At 48.7% G+C, this 20,443-nt stretch overlaps 1 protein-coding gene across 2 annotated transcripts in view; it reads left to right on the top strand.

Moving 5' to 3' along the window:
- Anxa6 (annexin A6) overlaps positions 1 to 12,296 on the top strand; it is a 52,977-nt gene extending 40,681 nt beyond the window's left edge. Inside the window, exons 21-26 of one of the 2 annotated variants that reach the window (XM_021175546.1) lie at positions 4,105 to 4,122; positions 4,933 to 5,026; positions 5,964 to 6,059; positions 7,742 to 7,800; positions 9,598 to 9,720; positions 11,883 to 12,296. In XM_021175546.1, the coding sequence (XP_021031205.1) occupies positions 4,105 to 4,122; positions 4,933 to 5,026; positions 5,964 to 6,059; positions 7,742 to 7,800; positions 9,598 to 9,720; positions 11,883 to 11,942 (450 nt within the window). In that variant the 3' untranslated portion in view covers positions 11,943 to 12,296. The remainder of the gene's footprint in view (positions 1 to 4,104; positions 4,123 to 4,932; positions 5,027 to 5,963; positions 6,060 to 7,741; positions 7,801 to 9,597; positions 9,721 to 11,882) is intronic. The other variant, XM_021175547.1, reaches the window with a different exon arrangement.
- Positions 12,297 to 20,443: the final 8,147 nt, after the last annotated feature.

Here is a 20,443-nt window from a genome sequence, read left to right as displayed (position 1 = left end):
ATAGCCCTGGCTGTCCTGGAACTCACTTTGTAAACCAGGCTGGCCTTGAACTCAGAAATCCACCTGCTTCTGCCTCCCGAGTGCTGGGATTAAAGGCATGCGCCACCACGCCCGGCTGGGTGGCTGATTTCTAAGGCACACAGCAAATCTGACCTATGGAGAATTGAGCCAGAAAGAGTGGGTTTGGAATCCTCATGGGAAAGAGGCCCAAGAACTAAAGTCTGGGGTTTGTATCTGGAAAAAAAAAAAAAAAACTGAGACCAGAGGGAGTTAAATGGAGTGACCTGGTCAAGTTTAGCAAGCTCCCGAAAGCTGGTGCTGCCGCTAATGTTGATGTCCCAGGTATCCTGTGTCCAGTGTTGACTAGAGACTGCTGATTAGCAGCAGGGAGGCATCACCAGGGCTCCTAGCTGCTCTGCTTCTGCCCTGCTTCTTATGTTTCCCTGAAGCTGCACTTAGAGACTGGGTAACAAGCTCATTTTCCCTGCACTGTGGCTACAGAGCCACACTGAGGTCCCCGTGGACCTGAGCCAGGTCTCCTCCCGATGCAAGGGCTCCCCCTGTGCTGGAGATGGACATAGATGCCACCAACTGTAAAGCTAGCACCCTGGGGTTGCAGTTGGTCTCTAGAAAGAGCACTGACAAAATTCAGAATCAGGATTGCAGCTGCTGAGCCCCAGTTTCACCAGCAGACATGGCCTGAGACACCAGTGTCTAAGCTCTTCAGTGCCTAGGGTACCCAGGCAAAACTGAAATTGGAAAGTTAGGCATACCCCAGCATTTGCGGGTGCCGAAGCAAGAAGACCAGGAGCCTAGCCTCGACTCCCTGAGACCCTGTCTCCAAAAGAACAACCAAAAAACCCAACAACTCTCAAACCCTAGTTACATAGTTTAGAAGGTTGTTCTGTGTTAAGCCTATATTAATGCTATTTTATGTATTATATTGTTTTTCCTGGGGAAAGTAGCCTTAACCCACCCACAGGGAGAGTTTGTGATTGGCATTCAGGTCCACCTGTCTTCAGTCTGACTTACACAATACCCTCCAGGACCCAGTACCATCATCTCCCATACAGCTCCTTGCTCAAGAAACTGTGGTCCAATTGCCCAATCCTGTTCTGGAATACATTGTCAGAAGTTTCAGGGTCCCAGTCAGTGGGGTATTTCCAGTTATAGCTGAGTACATTAATGGGAGCTAGCCATAGGGTAACCATTTACTGAGCCCACATTTCTACTCACACATATCCAGAAGGTGTTTATTTAGTGTCCCTGTGCAGCGCCTTGGTGCAGTGGAGGGCTGTTGATCTTAGAATTCACCAGCATCCACCCTGAACCCTGACATCACCTCTAGGGAATGCTGCTGCCTGGTACCTAGTCTTCTTTGGATGCTAAAGGGGCAGTGGTGGTCCTGGCCCAGCAACTGCTTTGCAAGGGAAGGAGAGAGAGAGAACCAGGGTGGAGGGGCTGGAGGGACCATAGGCCTGCACTGACAGAGACTCAGTAGCAGATCCTGATACAGCTCATTTTATGAAAACTAGCAAGTTTTTGTCTCATAAGTAATATGTATTCTTTCATAGAAATTTCAGAAAATAGAGATTAAAAAAATCTACCCTCAGTATTAATCACTGTATATATTGTATATATTCATATTGAGATATATATAGTTTCATATATATGAATGTGTGTACATATGTATATGTGTGTGTATATATATATATATATATATATAGTTTATAGTTTATAGCAGTTAAAAACTAAACCCAGCAAAGCAAACCATGCCTGTGATCCCAGCAGAGGCAAAGAAGCAAGAGGCTCCATGCAAGTTCGAGGTCAACCTGGTTTGCATAGTGAGTTTCAGGACTCTATAGAAGGTCCTACTGAAAGAAAGGAGGGAGGAGGGAGGAGTGATAGGTGAGGTCAGAGGGTAACTGTCAGGTGTCAGTTCTGTCCTTCCACCTTGTCACTGCAGCGTCTCTCCTGTTTCTGCCTCAGCACTGCTCCTGGCCCTGCAAGCTTTCTCCAGCTCTGGCTGTAGGAATTCTGTGGTTACATATGTGTGTGCCACTGCCTGAGCTCAGCACGTTTTTACGGCAGGTGCTTTTGCTAACTGAGCCATCTCTCCAGCCTGCATTAGTCCTCTTCAGTATGCACTTTAGTGGCATCAGATTCGTCCACGTTGCCCAGCCATCACTACCCCACCCCACCCCCAAACTCTTCTTTTAACAAAACTGAAACCCTGAGCCCATGAATTAGTGATTCTCATTTCCTCTTCCTCTAACCCATAACAGGCACTAGCCTGCTTTCTGTCTCTGAAGTTGTGCCCTCTGTAAACATCACGTTAGGGGCTTGTCTGCTTGTAGCTGGCTTATTTCCCATGGCACAGTGCTGCCATGATTCAACTAGGTGACTGAAATAATTTAAAGCCTGGGCCAGCCCATAATAAGCCTTATGAAAAGGACCTTTATTGTTTGACATTTGAATCAAAATAAAATTAAGTATTTCTACAATGGTAAATATGATCGTAAAATTCCAGGGTGGGTAAATGAGCTGCCTAACTCTGGCCTCGTGATCACTCTCTTAAGAAGTAGGCACCTGAGAGCCACATTGTCTGTTTATGAACCTCCTGGTGAATATGAGCATTTTTCGTGTAGATAAAAGAAGCACTACTATATGTGTACTTACATAATTATATAGATAAGGCTTGTTTTTATGACGATGGGATTCAAGCACAGGGTCTTATTCTGACTTTTTCCCCATCCCAGTATTGTTTGTTTTGTTTGTTTGTTTTTTGGGTTTTGGGGGTTGGTTTTTTTTAGTTTTGATTTTGGTTTTGGTTTTTCGAGGCAGGGTTTCTCTGTGTAGCCCTGTCTGTCCTGGAACTCACTCTGTAGACAAGGCTGGCCTTGAATTCAGAAGTCCACCTGCCTCTGTCTCCCAAGTGCTGGAATTAAAGGCGTTCGCCACCACTGCCTGGCTGATCTTTTTTTTTTTTTTTTTTTTTTAAATGTGTGTGCTTGTGTGCACTTGAGTGCAGTACCAGCGGAGGCCAGAAGAGGGCATCTCATCCCTGGAGCTAGAGTAATGGGCACTTGTGAGCCATCTGACCTGGGTGCTGAGTCCTCTGACAGAGCAGTCCCTGCCCTTATCTACTGAACTATCTTTCCAACATCCTTAATCTTTTATAAAGTTTTGTGGGACCTTGAACATAGTGGCACTTCTATAATCCCAGCACTCAAAAGGCTGAGGCAGGAGGATTGCTGTGCATTTAAGGCCTACCTGGTCTGCTCCATTGTGAGATCTTGCCTCCAAAGAGAAGAAGAAGCCAGATGTGGTGGCGCACGCCTGTAATCCCAGCACTTGGGAGGCAGAGGCAGGCAGGTCTCTAAGTTTAAGGCCAACCTGGTCTACATAGTGAGTTCCAGGACAGCCAAGACTACATAGTGAGACCCTGTCTCAAAAAATAAATACATACATGCATTCACACATATAGTCTAGGATTTTGGTTTATGCGGGAGAATATAATGGTGGGCAGGATACTGGGGAAAGGCTAAGGCACACAGAGACTAGCCGAATTTATCCCCAGACACTGGGTCAGAGCAACTTTGGCTCACAAAAGTCCTGGCCACAGTGTTCACTGTTCTTATTAAAGATAATGCTTGCAGTCTCTACCTCTGCTGTGTGCCTGTAAGTGCCCCCTGCCCCCAGCCCAGGCCTCAGCTGTCCTGCCTTTCTGTCTGTGACCTGGGGAGTTAAAGTGGCAGAGTCCTGCTGACTCTTTACAGAGAATCCTTGTCTGCCCCGACCCCCTTCCTGGCAGGTCGGTAGCCAGTGAAGGGATGGTTTTCCTTCTTCCAAATGTCAGACAAACCAGAGCCTGCGGGCTACCCTCAGTTACTGAATATGAAGAGTATCATTACCCCTCTGGAAAACTACATTTTAAAATTAATTATTTTCTAGCCCAAAGATTATAAAAGGTGATATCCCTCCCAGTTCTTCATTGTGACCCTGGGGTCTCTTGGGACTTCTGCCAATCTGAGCCAACCAATCACTCTGAGCTCTGACTCTTGCCTCCCGTCTCTCCCTCCTCTGTCCCCTCCCCGCTCTCAGGTGGCTGCTGAAATCTTGGTGAGTGTTCTGTTCTTCACGGGGAGGTAACAGCTTCTAAGTCAAGTCTTGCTGTGCCTGGGCTGGGCTGAGTGGGACAGGATGGGGCAGTGATTGGGGGCTTCCCCACAGCTTCTCTCTCTCCCCTTCAGGGCCTTTTCAGGACTGTGTTGGTTAAGGGTGGGCAGGTGTGGCAGTGTATGATTATAATCCAGCACTTGGCAAGCAGAGGCAGGAGGTTCAGGAGTTCAAGGCCATCCTCGGCTTCATAGGGAGTTTGAGGCCAGCCTGAACTACATGAGAGAGACTCTCAGAAGGGGCAGGCAGGGGCAAATAAGTCTTTTTATCTCTACCCTGATTTATGCTGTATCATTACCAGCTATGGTCGTTGTCTTTAAATCAAAATTATTTTAATTTTATTTTTAGGCCCAAAGGGAGCTTTTTAGAGAGAATTTAAGTAAGATCATAGCTGGCTAGGAGATCCTTAATGTGGTAGAGTAAAACGAGTTTGCCCTTGGAACTGGAGAAAACCGGCTAGGACATTTTTGCTAGTTCACACACATGTCCATACGCCCCAGAGAGATTCTCTGGTGACTGGATAGGACTACCAAGTCCCTCTACCCAGCTCCAGTCCCATCCCGGGGTCCTGAGGACTTCAGAGGGAAATGGGATGACCACCGACCGTACTCAGGGCCGAGGGGAGAAGGGGCCAGCCTCAGTGCCCTTGGGTGACTGATCCTACCTCAACCTGAGCCTTGGCAGAGACAGTAGTTACTAACTGTGGCTTTCTCATGTCTCCCCCTAAACCCTTGCCCCAACCGGGCTCTGCAGGAAATAGCAGACACCCCCAGCGGAGACAAAACTTCCTTGGAGACACGCTTCATGACCGTCCTGTGCACCCGTAGCTATCCCCACCTGCGCAGAGGTGAGTCTGTTGAACCCTCTACCCCTTCCAGTGTGGCAGTGGGAGCCCCAAATATGACCCGAGCCTTACAACCTTCTGTGCAGAGCAGACCAGCCAAGTGCCTAACTCCTCTTCACTCCAGTAGTGGAGGGTTGGAGAACTCCAGAGCTCTGGCCTCTCCTCAGCCTTCCTTCCTTAGCAAAGCAGATGGCACACCTAGGATAAGGAATGACTAGCTAGTTTCACCTCATAAGCATGCAGGGTTAAGAATTCTGAGGTATGCTGCCATGATCCATCGGGACAAAGCAGAGAGGGATGAGGTGGTGTAGGCCAACCCATCACAGCGGTGTGCAGTGCCAATCCTGAAATCCCTTCCTACTGAGACTTTGTAGTCTCACGTTTATCTGCCCAGTACTTTTCAATACGTGGCTGCTTTGTGCTTAACCTTGGATTGCCTCGATTCCAGTCCCCTACCTATCAGCTGTGTGGCTAAGCAGGTGACTGACTTTCTGCCTTGATCCCCTTATCTAAGGATTGGGGTTTTAGTTGTACCTCACATGGTTGCTAGGATACAAGACTCACAATAAACATAAAGTACTCGGTCTGTGCAGGGCATACAGGGCCTACTGGGTGTCACTTTGATTATTATATAGTAAGTTCCATCCAATCCTGTCTGGGAATAAGAGGGAACCCAGAGAGCAAGCCCCCCCGGTGGTCTGGGCATTTCCTTTTACACATGAGCCTGGGGTAATAGAGCTTGCCAAGGGCTAGAGCTACTGGCCAGACTTAAAGGCACTGGTGTGGCCTACTTGGCTCCAAGTCTTATAGTAGCCCTAAGGCCAGAATCTGCCTGTCACCTGAGCCCTACCCAGTGCCCAGCATGCACTGTGGCTGGTTCACGGGGTAGGTCAGGTGACCCTCCCCAGTGGTTCATCTCTCCCTCAATTCTCTTGGCCAGTCTTCCAGGAGTTCATCAAGAAGACCAACTATGACATAGAGCATGTCATCAAGAAGGAGATGTCTGGGGACGTCAAGGACGCATTTGTGGCCATTGGTAATTACCAGGCACCCGGGGGAGGGGCTGGGGCACTGCTGGGAGTGTGGGCAGGTCCCCTAAAGGAAGGTGGCTTTAGCATCATCTTATGCTGCCGTTACTGGGAGCTAAATACTACCTCAGATCACCTCCCCCGCCAAGGCGTGATTGTGGGGGGGACAACCTGAGGACATCTTCAAGGCTATGGAGGCAGGGTGAACATCCCAGGGTTAGGACCAGGACACAGAGAAGGGCAGTGCTCCACAGGGCTGGAGTATGTTTGTGTACATATATACCACACATGAGACATACTGTATATGCACACATGTGACTCATAAGACATGTATACATAGCATGCAAGATGCGTTCATTCACAGGGTACACCCTGCATGTGTACACTAGGCATGCCTCAGGCATATTCTCTCATACCACAGCCTGCCACTGGGCTACCTCCTTAGCGCAGAGACCTCATCTCTGAGCTTCTTGCTTTTTAATTTTTTTGTTACATTGTATTATTTATGTTGTATGTGTACACATAAATACATGTGTACAGGTATGTGCACACCATATCATGTATGTGGAAGTCAGAAAACTTTAGAGAGTTGGTTCTCTCTACTTTGTGGATCTTGGGAATTGAACTTAGGTTCTTAGGTCAATGACCTTAGCCTGATAAGCTACCTCATAACCTGGAGGTCTCGAGTTTGAGAAGGTCTCTTTCCCTTTTGGGTCTCATTTCTCCCTGTGTAGATATGGATACATACATAGCTAAGCATATTGTTGCATCATGTCGATACCTGATCTTACCAGCGGGTGGCGATAGAGGCTTTCAGATTCTCTATCAACTGCAAAATGCATCTTGAATCTCAGGGATTCTAAAAAACGTGGAGGAACAGTGTTTTAGATTAGATAAATGGAGGAGTTGCTTACAGTAGCTCTTCACCACCTACAGTGAGGCATGATGATTGGGAGCAGGGGAGCTGAGCAGGAACTGTTACTTGAATGCTATATGCCCTGGGCAGAACACAGAACCTGTGTCAGCTTCTGCATATCGGTAGTGGGACATGAAAACTGGCTTTTTCTACCCAGTCCTGAAGTGGCACAGAAGTTGTTACATACTCACACACACCACACCCCGCTCAGAATGTCTGAATCTCTACAGTAGAATCTGGTTTTTGTTTGTGTGTGTGTGTGTGTGTGTGTGTGTGTGTGTGTGAGCTATAGGCAGTTGTAAGCAGCCCAAAGTAAGGGCTGGGAACCCAACTTGAGTCCTCTGGAAGAGCAATAAGTGCTTTTACCCACTGAGCTATCTCTCTAGACCCTAAAGTTCAGTCTTTAACCATCTTCTCCTGCGCTCTGAATGCCCTCAAAATTGACAGCCCTGTATCCAGCATCCCTTAGGACTTAAACCCCAGTTAAATATTCTGCTGACCTCAGTCAGCCACAAGCTCCTTTACCTCGGGAGAGACTCAGCTCTCAGACAGAAAGAGAGGTGGACAGAGGGAGGAGAAAAGGAAGGAGCTTGGTGGAGGGGGTCGTAAAGTGGCGCTGCTAAGACAGACGGTTAGCAGTGACCCACAGCCACTCAGTAGGCTGGTAGCAGAAAGTAAGTTGGAAGGTTGGTGGCTGTAGTACAGAAAGCCCTGCCCAGGGTCTGAGCACACAGCCTCTGACCAGATGCCCTGCCTCTCTCTTCTCCCCTACAGTTCAGAGTGTCAAGAACAAGCCTCTCTTCTTTGCTGATAAACTGTACAAGTCCATGAAGGTATGACACCTGGCCTGCTTCTCAGCACTGGCTTTCCCAAACCTACAGGCACAGACGTGCACCCTCCCCCAGACGAGACATCCCACTGCTCTTTACCCCACCTTGTTTATCAGCATCCTGCTTCTGGACCAAACATAGTCTTCTTTCTCAGTCAAGGGTGTTTTAATCCCCACCCCCCCCACACACACACACACACCCAGGATATCTATCCTAATAGATTTCTAGTTGCCAAAACTTAAGAGAATATTGCTGTTGGCATCTGGTGGGAGTGCACAGAGATGCCAATACGCAAGATGCTGTGTACAGGTAGATCCCTCTATCGATGATAGATGAATCCACCCAGCTGCTTGAGGACTCACTACGTACCAAGCCCTGAGCCTTGTGTCCACCTCTCTGACCACAGATGACCCAGGGCAGTTCTATGGGCCCGTGGTCACCCCCTTATTTCACAGAAGAACAAAGAGTGGCATAGGACAGTTAAACTTGGCCCATGGCTACACACCCAGAAAGTGACAGAGCTAGAGGGAGAGGAGAGAGGGCCCTGGTGCTCACATATTCCAGATCCTGTGTTAGACTTCTGGGACTTGTATAACAAGTTCCCACAAACTGAATGACGCAAACGTAATCTCTCATGGTTCTAAAATCGAGGCATTGGCAAGGTTGGCTCCTTCCCATCCCTCTCCTGCTACCCTTCTCCTGCCTCCCGGAAGCTGCCAGAAACCCCTTGTGTGCCTTCGGTTTGGCTGCATCACTCCAGCCTCTGTCTTTTTTTTTTTTTTTTTTTTAATGTATGCGTATTCTGCTGCATTTACAACTGCCTGCCTAAAGAGGGCATCAGTTTCCCCTATAGATGGTTCTGAGCCACCACGTGGTTGCCGGGAATTGAACTCAGGACCTCTGGAAAGAGCAGCCAGTGCTCTTAACAGCTGAGCCACCTCACCAGCCCCCCAGCCTCTGTCTTTATGTTCACATGTGTGCCTCTGTCCTTTGCACTCCTTAGAGCCACCCCATGGGTTTAGGGCCCTAATCTAACATGACTTCATTTTAACACATTACAATGGTGCAATAATTAGCTTTCCATCTCTTTGGTACAATATCTGGGATGGGAAAAAAAAAATCAACCTAAAAGAGGAAAGAAAGAATGTGGGCTCATAGTTTCGGAGCCTTCGGTCCACGGCCTCCTGATCTGTTTCTTGAGCCTGTGGTGATGCAGAATGTCATGGGAGGGCGGGCGTGGCAGAGCATGCTACTTCCTTCCAGATAGCCTGGAGCAGAGAGGGAAGAAGGGACAAGGCACAGAGTACATCCTCTGACACCCCACCTCACTTCCTCCAGCTAGGCCTTCACCTTCGCCACTTGCTAGCAATGCCATCAGATTGTATATTCATCAATGCACTGGCCCATCGAAGAAGCCAGAACCCTTAAGATCTGCTCCCCCAAATCTCTAGCTCTGAACACTGCACCGGGGAGGGACCAAGCCTTCAATGCATGAATTAAATTGGGGGGAGGCTACATCATCCAAACCACAAGGCAAAAACTCTGTTCCAAGGTTACATTCTGAGGGGCCAGCTGGATGTGAGTTTTAGCAGGCCCTGCTCAGCCCACACAGGTCATCTGTGTCTATGTCTGCCCAGTCCTCCACACAAGGGAGTTTGGTTGGCACTGTCTGTGGAAGACAGTAAGGAATGGCCGCCTGGTCTGGGAAGGCAGAAGGGACAGGCAGGTGGACATCTGCCGTAGCATGACCTAGCTCTGCCCTTCCTTCCTGCTCCATGTATCTCTCCTTGGCTCCACCAGGGTGCTGGCACAGATGAGAAGACCCTCACCAGGGTGATGGTGTCTCGGAGTGAGATAGATCTGCTCAACATCCGGAGGGAATTCATTGAGAAATATGACAAGTCTCTACACCAAGCCATTGAGGTAGGAAAGGGACTGCTCAGTGGGCTCTGGGATCACCTGCTCATGTCGAATGAATGGAGGCCTACCTCATTGGCTTGGCTATGAAAATATCTCTGTTATTTTATGTATGTGTGTGTTTGCCTACATGAATGTCTGGTGCATGTCGGGGACTCACAGAGTTCCGAAGAAGGTCGCAGATCCCCTGGAACTGGAGTTACAGACAGGTGTGAGCTGCCATGTGGGTGCTGTGAACCGAACCTGGGTCCTCTGCAAGAGCAACCAGTGCTCTTAACTGCTTAGCCACCTCTCATGAGCCCCTCGTGATTTTTTTTTTCATCTCTGGGGTAGGTTTGTTTGTTTGTTTGTTTTGGGTTTCTTGGTTTTTGGTTTCTTGAGACAGGGTTTCTCTGTGTAACTCACTCTGTAAACCAGGCTGGCCTCAAACTGCCTCTGCCTCTTAAGTGCTGGGATTAAAGACATGCGCTACCACCACCCAGCCCCTCATGATTTCTTATTTGGAAACAATTGCCTGGTTTTCACTTTTTATTTTTATTTTATGTGTATGGTTGTTTTGCTTGCTTGCTTGCATATATGCATGTCTGGTGCCCATGAAGGCCAAAAGAGGGAGTCAGATCCCCCTAGTACCTTGGTATGATGGTTCTGAGTTCTGTTCATCAAACCCAGATAGATCTTCTGCAATAAGAGCCATCGTTCTTAACTAACAAGCCATCTCTCCAGCTCCTGGCTTTTACTTTTTGTAATTTTATTGTAGTGTAGTCTACAGACCTGTGAAGTGGTAACAGGTCACCAACACTAACTGTGGTGCCAACCATACTATTTAGTTTACATAGCACAAACCTGGCCTTTTTAAAAATCACAAGTTAATTTTTTTTTAATTTATTTATTGGTAGTGAAGACTGAAACAAGATGCTAAGTATTCATTCTACCATAACACCAGCCCTTCTGAAGAAATTTCTTATTTAGCTGGGCAGTGAATGGGAGGCACTTGGGAGGCAGAGACAGTCTTTTGAGGCCAGTCTGGTCTACAGAGTGGGTTCCAGGATAGCCAGGCTACACAGAAAAACCTTGTCTCAAAAAACCAAAACACAACAAAAACAAAAACAAGAAAGGGGGGGGGAGACATTTCTAATTTTGAGACAGGGTTACTAAGAGTGGCCTTTTATTTACTGCGAAGCCCAAGCTAGCCTTAAATTCACTGTGTAGCCCAAGCTAACCTTAAATTCACTGTGTAGCCCAAGCTAGCCTTAAATTCACTGTGTAGCCCAAGCTGACATTGAACTTGCCATCCTCCCGTCTCCAACCTCCTTCTTGCTGGGGTTACAGGTGTGTACCTGGTCTATGCAGAGTTGGAATCAAACTCAGGGCTTCACACTTGGTAGGCAAGCATCCTACTAACTGAGCCACATCCCTAGCCCCTCCTTTAAAGTTTCTGTTTGCTTATTTTATGTAGAGCTCTGAATTAAAGCTATAGCGTACTATCACTGAGCTAAATTCCCAACTCAGAATTTTCCAAGTATCCAGGTATCAAAAGTAGAGGTCGGTCAAGGTCATCGTGACTAGTTAGTGAGTTGGAGGCCAACCTGGGCTACATGAGACCTCATCTCCAAAACCAAAAAATAGTATAAGTAATAGACACTCCTTCTAAATGGGATATGCACCCTTGGAGAGAGTCTCGCTCCCCAGCTTGACTGCAGACAGACCCTTGTGATGTGTCAGAGTAAGTAATGGCTTACCAGCTTTGCAGCTGACCTGGGCCTTGGATCAGTGGCTCTCTCCCTGATGGTGGCCATGTAACAGTTGGCACCAAGGGCCGAGGAACATGCCAGGCTTCCTAGGGCAAGATGGAGGTCTCACGCACTTCTGTGGGAAGCCTCAGGGCTGGCTGCACATGAGGAGATGGGGTGGCAGATGGGGTCTGAACTGCCCCCAAAGGAAAGGAAGCACTGATGCCTAGCAGCTCAGCAGGGTCCGACCCTCAAGGGCAGACTCCTGGGGGGGGGGGGTCACAAGTGTGTCTGGCAAGGTCTCTCTGGCCTTGATACAGCAGCTGTGTCTGTGATTGAGATGCCGAGTGTCATGTCTAGGCCAGTGGCCGCTAGGATGCTGAGATGTTTAGACTGGAATGATTACTTTCTCACTCTGCTTTCTCTCTGCCTTGCCAGGGTGACACCTCTGGAGACTTCATGAAGGCTTTGCTTGCTCTGTGTGGCGGAGAGGACTAAAGCTCCTGACCTCAGAGGGCCCCCTCTGCCAAGCAGTGGCCAACTGCACCAGCCGCCGCCATGACCTGACCAAGCCATTGCTCCAGCTTCAGGGTCTAAGGAAGACGAAAGGGGTGGGGTTGGACTGTCCATCCAGCTGGGGCACTCTCTAGCCATTGAGGGTCCCAGGCGGTCCCTTCTGTTATCCCTCCCACTCATGGCTAAGTGGCTGGTGAACCACGGCCATATACTGCATTCAACTCTGATCCCCTCTACCTACTCCTCCGCCCGCCCTGGTTTCCATCCCTCCACATAATCCCTGCCTGACCTGAGCTTTGTCACATCTCAAAACATACCAAACCTCTGTCTATGAAATGAGTGACGTGTGTGCTTTAAAGGGCGGGCTGTGGTACCTGGTGCCAGGCAAGCAGTCTGGGATAATAGAGATGACAGATTAATTTGACTGACGGGTGATCATCCCCAGCTGTCACCGTCCAATCTGATAAAAGTACCAAGCTAGGAATTTCCACATCCAGGTTTCATTTTGTATCTATGACACCCTTGGCCTCAGACCTTGGGCCCACCCCTTCCCTTCTCTAGACTCAGTTTTGTTATCTACAAAACAAGACACTAAAATAGCTTTGGCTCCCCTTCTAACACTGACCTAGACTGAGCGGGCATCTCAGCCCCTTGAACTGTATTCATTCTTTTAAAAGGGAAGAAACAGGGCTATGGAGATGGGTCACTTAAGCAAGCCCCGCATAAGCATATGAGGACCTGAATTCAATCTCTAGAACCCATATAGGCCAGGCATGGCGACACACCCCTTTAATCTCGGCACTAAGGAGGCAGGGAGGCAAGCAGATCTCTGCGAGTTCAAGGCCAGCTTGGTCTATATATTGAGTTCAGACCAGGCAGGGATCTATGGCAAGATCCTGTGTGAGAGCAAACATACAAAACCAAAAAAGAGAATATGTATTTATAACCCCAGTATTGGGAAGATGGCGACAGGGAGATCCATGGGACTTAGTGGCCAGCCAGTCAGACAGGCTAAATCACTGAGTTCTGGGTTCAGTGAGACCCTGCCTCAGAAATAAGTCGGATGGCTCCTTGGGAATGACACCCCAAGGCCCCCACACATGTTCACTACCCCCTAACACACACACAAAAGAAAACTCAGAGGCATGCAGTCATTTGCAGCAGGAGCCTCTGTGTGCAACCTACATTTCCCTTTAAGGCTACGTGTTTCACCTGCTTGTGAGTGAGTTCTGTCTTCTCCTCCTCCTGCTTCTAGGGAACCGGCCTCAAGCCTGGGAAGTCCCAGCCTCTCTGTGACTTAGGTTTCCCAACCCTTGCTGCCTGGACCCCCATCATAACCAACCCCACACTTCTCTGATCTCCTCAAGGGCACAGTAGATTGTCTTCTGGAGAGGCAAGTGGAGGTGGGCCATGAGGCTCCATGGCAGCTCCTCTGTCCATCTTCCCACAGCCCCTTGCTATGGAGACGGAGGTAACCTGATCCTCCTGCCTCTGCTTCTGAGTGGTGGATTGCAGGCGTGGATCACCAACTCCCATAAGCTACATACAGTTGGACTTCCTGTTGTGCTGCTCTGCGCTTGGATCTGAGATTTTCCAGGGCCTGTGATGGGAGACTGTCCGCTGGGTAGAGGGTGTGGCCCCGCCCGCTCAGCGGGGCCGTCCCTCAGATGGCCCCGCCCATCAGATGGCCCTGCCCCCTCAGCGGGCCCATCCAGATTATTGCACTTATTTATGGTAGAAGCTGTCCATGGAGACAGTTGGGAGATCCTGGGTCTGGTCATTCCCTCACTGGGGGGCCTTGTAGCTGTTATTCACTGACTTCACTGGGCTTCAGTTTCCCCATTTGTATAGCAAAGGGTTGGACATGATGGATGAGAGGAGGCCTCAAGCTATGGGGATCAGGAGTGAAAACAGCTAAGCCCCCTGTTTACATGGAGGGGGGCACGTTTCTGACGCCTCTGCATTTAATTTCCCTTCTGTCTCCAGATGAAGTGAATCTCCCTTCACTGATTGCTCACAGGAGGGAGGAAGGATTTCAGAGTTTATAGGCTGAGGACATTGGGACAGAAATGGGGGTTGGCTTCCAGACCCAGAGGGCCTGAAACGTTAGGATTTTTCTTAGATTCAAGGAAAGTCTTTAAGGCTGGTGGGGTGGGGGAGTTATCCTTGTGCTTGGAGAACAAGCCATATCTTTTCTCCCTTGCTTCCCTCCCTCCTTCCTTCCTTCCTTCCTTCCTTCCTTCCTTCCTTCTTTCCTTCCTTCCTTCCTTCTGAGTCTGGATCTCACAATGTAGTCCAGGCTGACCTCAAACTTGGTATGGAGACAGAGATAACCTGATCCTCCTGCCTCTGCTTCTGAGTGGTGGATTGCAGGCACGGACCACCAACTCCCACAAGCTATACTTGGTTTCTTTTTGTACAGAGGTCAGCCATTATGAATCTGAAACAGCTTGTTCATCAATTCATCATTCATTCATTCATTCATTCATTCATTCGCATGTACTTACTGATACCTGCTGTGTGGTAGGTGCTAGAGCTATGAACAGTGATGGTTCTAATCCTTACAGGGCATCAATGAATGCCTCTTCCACCTGATTCTCTCCATGAGAGCATTAGAGATTGCTCTCATGGACCCAAGTTCAAGACACAAAATTGATAGGGGTTAAATTAAAGGAGAATGACAACCGTTCAAGCCACCCCTGTCTCATAGTGGGAGATGGGGAGGATTGCTTTAAGGTTCTAGGTGCAGAAGGGCCTCAGAAATTCTCACCTCCCTCAGTGACAGGTGAGGTGACCATCACTTGTACAGAAAGGAAATACTTGGCCATCACAGCAGGTAGAACGGGAACCCCACAGTCCCTCATCGGTCTGGGGTCCTAATAAACTTCCGTAGCCTCAAGCATCTGGGTCACCCTTGGAGATGGGCTTCAAGGCTGGACTCACCTCCCCTCTAATTCCTCACTGCTCTTTTTTGTTGTTTGTTTTTATTTTATGTGTTGAGGTTGTGCCTACATGTCTGTGTGTGCATCACATATATGCCTGGTACCTACAGAGACCAGAGAGGACATTGGATCCCCTGGAGCTGAAGTTACTGTGTATGAAGAACCAAATCCAGGTCCTCTGCAAGAGCCATACGTGCTGTCTCTCTAGCCCATTTGTTTTTTAAAACAGGGTCTTATGTAGCACAGGCTAGCCTCAAACTCTCTATGTACATAACTTAAGAATGACCTTGAACTTCCCATCCTCCTGCCTCTGCCTCCCAAGTGCAGGCGGGTCCCACCATATGCAGTTTATGGCATGCTAGAGCTGGAACCCAGAGCTTTATGTCTGCAAGGCAAGCACTCTGCCAACTAACTGGCATGTCTACATCCCTGGACCACGCATTCTCCCTTCAGGAAAGTGTTTTGCGGAAGCCGTGGTCTTTGGGACCAAAAGGAAACACCTGAAGGAAGTGGCAGCTTGGAAGGGGCTTGCCCTGACCAGAGCAGAGTCCGGTATCTGCTCACACTTCTGCTAACAGACAGCAGTGAGGTAGCTGCTGGCCGCTTTGGAATTCCTGATGTTTTCTTGTCCCAGCCCAGTTGGGGCCAGAGTTGAAGCCACAACAAATCCCGCTGGAGAATCTTTACCCGAGCCGCCATGGCTTTCTTTGCAGGACTCACCTGTTACATACAGTAAGACAACTGAAGTAAGTTTCTGATTGGTAGGATGGCTTGCCTGAAGACTGCATCACAGCAGGACTGCCAGAGAAGACTTCCTCATTTCACATGGAGGTAGGCTGCAGAAATTCTAGCTATACCACAGCTTCCATCTTGGGCTGCAGGCGTGGGTTCAAGTCCCAGTCAACCATTAGCAAGAGCAAATTCATTGACCTTCCTATGCTGTGTTTGCCTTCTCTCAGGGAAGGGGGGCAGCGAAGGTGTGTCTACCTCAGAGTATGTAATTAAAGCAATGTGTGAACATCTCCGGGAGTATTGTCCATGCCAGAACACCAACTCCACGACATCAGCTCCTCACTGCTAATAATTGACGTGCTCAGAGGGAGCCTCAACAGCTCCTGGTGTCTACTGAGTTCCTCCCAACTCCAGTGCTTCTCAACTTGTGGTTCGAGACCCCTTTGACAAACCTCTTATCTCCAAAAATATTACAATTCAGATTACAAAAATATTACAATTCAGATTCATAACAATAGCAAAATTACAGTTATGAAGTAGCAACATAAAAATAATTTTATGGGGCCGGAGAGATGGCTCAGCAGTTAAGAACACTGACTGGTCTTCCAAAGGTCCTGAGTTCAAATCCCAGCAACCACATGGTGGCTCACAACCATCCGTAATGAGGTCTGATGCCCTCTTCTGGTGTGTCTGAAGACAGCTACAGTGTACTTACATATAATAATAAATAAATCTAAAAAAAATAATAATTTTATGGTGGGTGAGGAGGTGTCACCATAACATGAGGAACTGCATTAAGGGATCATAGCATTAGGAAGGTTGAGAACCGCTGTGTTACACTGGGCCCCACCCTCAGAGAGCTGAGTGGAGAAAAAGTATTACTATAGAGAGACTGGCAGTATAGCTCAGTGATTGGAATGTTGACCTGGAACGCACAAAATGCCTGAGTTCAATCCCCAGGAAGTTGGAGGCAGACCTGGGTTCAGAGTCCAGGATTGGAGAGATGTTTCAGTCAGTGAAGTGCTTGCCACACTAGCATGAGGACCTGAGATCAGATCCCCGGCACCCACATTAAAAAAAGAAAAAAGACTGCCGGGCGTGTTGGCGTACACCTTTAATCCCAGCACTCGGGAGGCAGAGACAAGCAGATTTCTGAGTTCAAGGCCAGCCTGGTCTACAGAGTGAGTTCTAGGACAGCCAGGGCTACACAGAGAAACCCTGTCTAAAAAAAGAAAAGAAAAAGAAGAAGAAGAAGAAGAAGAAGAAGAAGAAGAAGAAGAAGAAGAAGAAGAAGAAGAAGAAGAAAGACAGGCAATCAGACAGACAGACAGACAGAAGGTGGACAGACAGACATAGAGAAAGAAAAGCCTGGTGTAGCAATGTGAGGGTTGGAGGTGGAGACTGGGGCATCCCTGGGGCTGGTTGGCTGGTCTGGCTGGATCTGTGAGTTCCATATTCAGCAAGAGCCTCTGTCTCATGTAAGATGGGAAGAGACTGAAGCAGCAAACCCTGTCTCAAAAAGGGGTTGGGGGTGGGGGTTTGGAGTGGAGGTGGGAAGCAAATGAGAGGGAGGGGTGAGGAGAAGAAAGACACACCCTGCTATGAATTCAGGAAGAGATGGAGACAGGAAGCCAAGAATCACTCTACCTGGAACCTAGAGGTGGGCCAGGGTTGGGGGGAGTGGGTGAGGTGGGCAGGAGGGGCTTTTGAAGGCAGAGCATGAGGCTAGAGTCCTCATAGAGGTCATACCACAACCTGTGTAAGGACAAGTCCTAACTATCAGGCAGTGGGCCCCTCCCCCAGGCCCAGCTGTTCTCAGAGCTTCCAGCACATGCATTTCCTCTTGTGAATGGTCCCACCCCTTCCTCTCAGCTATCACCATCTGTCAGCGATGCTGCCAGCTAGAGTAAAATCCCCTCCCTGGCACCCAGCATAAGAGCCCTGGACTTTGACCTGGGAGGGCCCGGAAAAAAAAACAAAACAATAAACAAAAAAAGCAAAAATCCAGGGGAAGAGGAAAGGGACACTCCAATTCCCGCACGTTCCCATATATACCCAAGTCCCAATCCTCACAGGGCATACAGAAAGCCAGGTCACTGCCAGTCATGCCACCCAGGGACAGACCAAAGAGAGCCAGAGTCAGATGCATGCTGTTCCTGAGCACGCAGGCTATGAGAAGACAGAACCTACTGGCACGCTTAGCTCATTGTTGACCACATAAAGAAAAAAAAAATGAATTGATTAGGCCCACAAGCACACCAGAAGTACATCATCCCTGGCCACATGGGAAACACCTAGCCTAGCCCTCCAAAGTTGTTTCACACACACACACACACACACACTGGCACGCTCATCCACCCTTTCCTTGCTGTACCATCTTAGTGAACCATGTACAACTTCTGATCCTGAGGATCTGCCTTATTGTGTGCAAGTTCTACGGAGAGACACTTAGGCTCCCTGAGGTGCCCAGTAGCTGGGGATTGCTCTCTGTCCTCCCAGGCCAGCCCCCTGGGGAGCCAGGTGGTGTGTGGGCCCAAACCTAAGAAAGGAATGAAGACCTGGATAGGGTCTCCCTTCCCAAGGAGGCCTAAGACCTCAGGTGAGAGACTTACAGAGACCAGAAAGATGCTCCCATTGTAGACACTATGTCAGAAGTGTTCCAGGAGGGGTTAACAGTGTCTACCAGGCTTTGAAAGCTCCCACGAGGCCTATAAAATAGAACACGCTGGGATTTGCCCAAGGTGAGTCAAGGTCACTACCTGCCTCATGCCTCCGCTGTTCCCAAGATAAAGTTCCCCAGTGAGTGAGATGAAAACCTAAAATGAAACTGCTAAGCCTTCTCGGACTCTGAGCCTCATTTCTGTCACCTTCGTCAGCAGTGGCAGCAAGTCTATAGTCATGCTTATCATCATGGCCACTCTCCCCGTGGTCTCCGAGGAAGTATAGTAGGATACACTTTAGCTTAGGCAAGGACTGGATTCCCGAATGAGCCTCAGCACCCCTCCCTGCCCTCCTCCCCAGTCTTCTACCCAGGGAAGATGCTACAAAGACAATGAGGTGAAGCTTTCCAAAGAGCCTCGCAGGGTGCTGGACCCCTAGGGATAGCCGGGCCCTATACCCTCTCCAACTTTCCCAGGAGTCCCTCTTCTCTCTCTCTCTCTCTCTCTCTCTCTCTCTCTCTCTCTCTCTCTCTCTCTCTCCCATTCTGAAGTCCAGGCTTATGGGAGCTGGTTATTTACATAGACATGCGACCTCGTTGGGGAATTTCCCCAGACACCAGGCTTCCTTTCTGAGGTTAGGCCACCTCATTGCACTGCTCCTTCCTCTCCCATGTACCCCAGCCACCCTCAGGCTGCAGCCCCTGACATCTGGCAGGTGTAGGTCCCTGGCACACAGATTTAGTCTCAGTCTTTGACCTTGGAACGTGCCCCAAGAACCTGGGGCAAAGATATCAAGGTACTACACACGTGAAAAGAAAATGAAAGGAGTAGGGACAGGAGCCCCAGCTACCTCCTCAACAGCTCCCTGCCTCACCCTGGGTCCTCACCTTCCCCTTCATGAGCCTCAGCCCTTCTGCCCAGTGAGAACGTTGGTAAAGATCACTCTGATTCTTTGTTCGGACCTGATGGGCTAAGAAGTCACTTCCTTTGGCAGCACAGCCTTGCAACATCTGTTCTTGGATCCTCCTCCTTTAACAAAACATCTTTCAACACACCCCCTTTGTGTCTGTTTCCTTGGAAAGCACCACTTTGCAAAACTCATCCCTGAATCCCAGTTTTCAAATCCCGACAGGATTACGCATACCCCGTTTCCTCGAAATGACTTTGAGGTTTAGTTTTTCCTTTATATATCCAGTCTCTGACCTCGATCTGAGATGGTACTTCCCGAGTACAAAAAGTGAACAAAGATGGGAGATCAGGGTACTTCAACCACGAGTTTCTGGGACTCCTGCATCAGAATAAACAATTAAAGGGGTGCTTCCAGAGCTGGGGGTGTGGCTCAGTTCATTGGCTACTTGCTCAGCATTCATGAAGTCTTTGGCTGGATCCCAGCACTGCCTAAACCAGGTGAGCCAGGTGATTCATATACTTGCAATCCCGGCATTTAAGATGTCAAGACAGGAAGACCAGGAGTTGAAGGTCATTTTGGCTATGTGCAGAGAATTCAAGAATTCAAAGCCAGCCTGGAATACAAAAGACTCTGTCAGACAGAGAGAGTGAAAGAGAGAGAGAGAGAGAGAGAGAGAGAGAGAGAGAGAGAGAGAGAGAGAGAGAGAGAGGAGACAGAGAGAGCAATGAAAGAGAGTTGCTATTAACTCCCCACGAACCACAGGTCTAGATAATCTAGAAGAATGTTGAAGCTGAGCAGCCCCCTAACCAATCATCTCTTTTATGAACTCCACCCCATTATGTTCTATGTATGCACATATACTACATAGACTACTATACTATTCCTAGGTTTCTTTCTCTTTCTTTCTTTCTCTTACTCTTTCTTTCTCTCTTTTTCTTTCTTTCTTTTTTTCTTTACGAGACAGGGTTTCTCTGTGTAACCCTAGCTGTCCTGAAACTCACTCTGTAGACCAGGCTGGCCTCGAACTCAGAAATCTGCCTGTCTCTGCCTCCCGAGTGCTGGGATTAAAAGTGTGTGCCACCACTGCCCGGCTATTCCTAGATTTCTCTCTCTCTCTCTCTCTCTCTCTCTCTCTCTTTCTTTAAAGATTCATTTATTTATTGTATGTTAGTACACTGTAGCTGTCTTCAGACACACCAAAAGAGGGCATCAGATCTCATTATGGATGGTTGTGAGGCA

This window comes from Mus caroli, chromosome 11 (genome assembly GCF_900094665.2).
Source record: "Mus caroli chromosome 11, CAROLI_EIJ_v1.1, whole genome shotgun sequence".
Classification (NCBI taxonomy): Eukaryota; Metazoa; Chordata; class Mammalia; order Rodentia; family Muridae; genus Mus; species Mus caroli.
Note: the sequence above shows the minus strand (reverse complement) of the source record. Positions and strands in the feature narration are given on the sequence as shown.